At 55.5% G+C, this 2443-nt stretch overlaps 1 protein-coding gene across 1 annotated transcript in view; it reads right to left on the bottom strand.

Annotated features, from left to right (window-relative positions):
* Positions 1–1233: 1233 nt before the first annotated feature.
* LOC113813032 (uncharacterized) overlaps positions 1234–2443 on the bottom strand; it is a 12102-nt gene continuing 10892 nt past the window's right edge. The window contains exons 3-4 of the mRNA XM_070133401.1: positions 1514–1773; positions 1234–1480 (exon numbers count right to left, since the gene is read on the bottom strand). Coding sequence (XP_069989502.1) covers positions 1234–1480; positions 1514–1773 — 507 coding nt within the window. The remainder of the gene's footprint in view (positions 1481–1513; positions 1774–2443) is intronic.

The following is a 2443-nucleotide window of genomic DNA, read 5'->3' as shown; positions in this document are numbered from 1 at the left end:
ATCTCTCTTTCTCTATATATATCGCTCTCTCGCTTTCTTTCTCTATCTCTCCTCCAACTCACCCCTTCCCTCGCTTCTTCTTCTCTCTCTCTCTCTCTCGATTTCCCTTTTCATCTCTCCTTTCCCCCTCCTCTCTCTCACTCCCTGTCACCCCTCCTCTATCTGTCGGTCTGTCTGTCAGTCTCTCACTCTCTCTCTCTCATCCCTTCTCTATCTGTCTGTCTGCCAGTCTCTTTCTCTCTCTTTCTCCCCCTCTCCCCCTCTCTCTCTTTTTCCCTTCTCTCACACACACATGCCCAAACCCCGTGCTCCCGCCCCCTCCTCCTCCGCCCCCACGATGCAAGAAACAAAAGAGCAGCAATATTAACCACGATAAACCAAGCCGGGCAGGCAGTGACATCGAGGGGGCGCGGGGAATAGGATGGGGGGAGGGGGCAAGAGGGCACGTAGACCCCCTCCCCCCTCTTCCCTCCCCTCGCCCCCCTCTCCCCCCCCCCTCTGGCGCAAAGGGGGTTAAATATTCAGCTGCCAGAAGAAACAAATCAACAAGGTAATTGTGGCCGTCTCGTAGATCCCGTCCCGAGGCGCCGCCGGCCCGCCGCGCGTGACTCGCCTACGCCAGGCCGCGCTTCGGGAGGCCGGGCTACTCGGGGCTGGGGCTGCTTGGGGCTCTCGGGGCTAGGGCTGCTTGGGGCTACTCGGGGCTAGGGCTGCTTGGGGCTCTCGGGGCTAGGGCTGCTTGGGGCTCTCGGGGCTAGGGCTGCTTGGGGCTACTCGGGGCTAGGGCTCCTTGGGGCTTCGGGGCTGCTGGTTGGAGAGAAGAGGACTGCTTAGGGCTACTCGGGGCTAGGGCTGCTTGGGGCTACTCGCGGCTAGGGCTCCTTGGGGCTTCGGGGCTGCTGGTTGGAGAGAAGAGGACTGCTTGGGGCTACTCGGGGCTAGGGCTCCTTGGGGCTACTCGGGGCTAGGGCTCCTTGGGGCTTCGGGGCTGCTGGTTGGAGAGAAGAGGACTGCTTGGGGCTACTCGGGGCTAGGGCTCCTTGGGGCTTCGGGGCTGCTGGTTGGAGAGAAGAGGACTGCTTGGGGCTACTCGGGGCTAGGGCTCCTTGGGGCTTCGGGGCTGCTGGATGGAGAGAAGAGGATTGCTTGGGGCTACTCGGGGCTACTCGGGGCTAGGGCTGCTTGGGGCTACTCGGGGCTAGGGCTGCTTGGGGCTACTCGGGCTACTCGGGGCTAGGGCTGCTTGGGGCTCTCGGGGCTGCTGGTTGGAGAGAAGAGGACTGCTTGGGGCTCTCGGGGCTGCTGGTTGGAAGGAAGAGGGTTGTTTGGGGCTATTCGAGGCTGCTGGTTGGATTGTTGGAGAGAAGAGGGCTGCTTGGGGCTACTCGGGGCTGCTGGTTTGAGATAAGAGGACTGTTTGGGGCTACTCGGGGGCTGCTGGTTTGAGATAAGAGGACTGTTTGGGGCTACTCGGGGGCTGCTGGTTGGAGAGAAGAGGGCTGGTAGGGGCTACTTGGGCTGCTGATAGGACTGCCGAAGGGAAGCGGGCTGCTTGGGGCTACTGCTTCTACTGTCAAAATAAAAAACACTTCTCAGGACTATCACTTCTGTTTTTGAACGAAATCGGGGCAGTTCCGGACTACTGCTTCTACCATCGACAGGAAGAAGGCTACTCGAGACCACTGCTTCTTGCTGGCGTGAAGAGGGCTCCTTTGGGCTACTGCTTCTGCTGCTGGAGGGGGAGGGGGGGGGCGCTAGATGCCACTGTTTCTGCTGTTAGTGGAAAAGGGTTCATTAGGATACTGATTATGCTGTGTTAAACAAGATGAGTTTTCCGGATTTCCCACCAGATGATTATTGATCTTTTATCTTCTAAACAGATTATAAAACCCCTTGCGAAAGAGAAAGAGAGAGAGAGAAATAAAGAGAGAGAGAGGGAGAGAGAGAGAGGGAGAGGGTGAAAGAGAATGGGAGATGGTGAGAGAGAAAGGGAGAGAGAGAGAGAGAGAGGGAGGGGGGTAGATAGATAGATAGAAGAAAGAAAAAGAAGAAGGAGGAAAAGGAGAAGAAAAGAAGAAGAAACAGGAAATGAAGAAGAAGAAGGCTGGGGAAGAAGAAGAGGAAAGGGGAAGAAAAGGAAGGAAGAGGAGGAAAAAGGAGAAGAAGAAGGAAGAGGAGAAGGAGAAGAAGAAGAAGGAGAAGAAGAAGGAAGAGGAGAAGGAGGAAAAGAAGAAGAAATAAAAAAAGGAAAAGAAGGAGAAAGACGAGGCATAAGAAGAGGAAGAGAAGGAAGGAAGAGGAGGAAGAGGGAAAAGAAGAAGGAAGAGGAGAAGAAGATGAATAAAGAAAAAAGAAGAAGAGAAAAGAAAAGAAGGAGAAGAACCAGGAATAAGACGAGGAAGAGGAAGAGAAGGGAGGAAGAAGAGGAGGAAGAGGAACAGGA

The sequence above is a fragment of the Penaeus vannamei genome, chromosome 18, assembly GCF_042767895.1.
Source record: "Penaeus vannamei isolate JL-2024 chromosome 18, ASM4276789v1, whole genome shotgun sequence".
NCBI classification, from domain to species: domain Eukaryota; kingdom Metazoa; phylum Arthropoda; class Malacostraca; order Decapoda; family Penaeidae; genus Penaeus; species Penaeus vannamei.
This window is presented reverse-complemented; position numbering and strand designations above follow the sequence as displayed.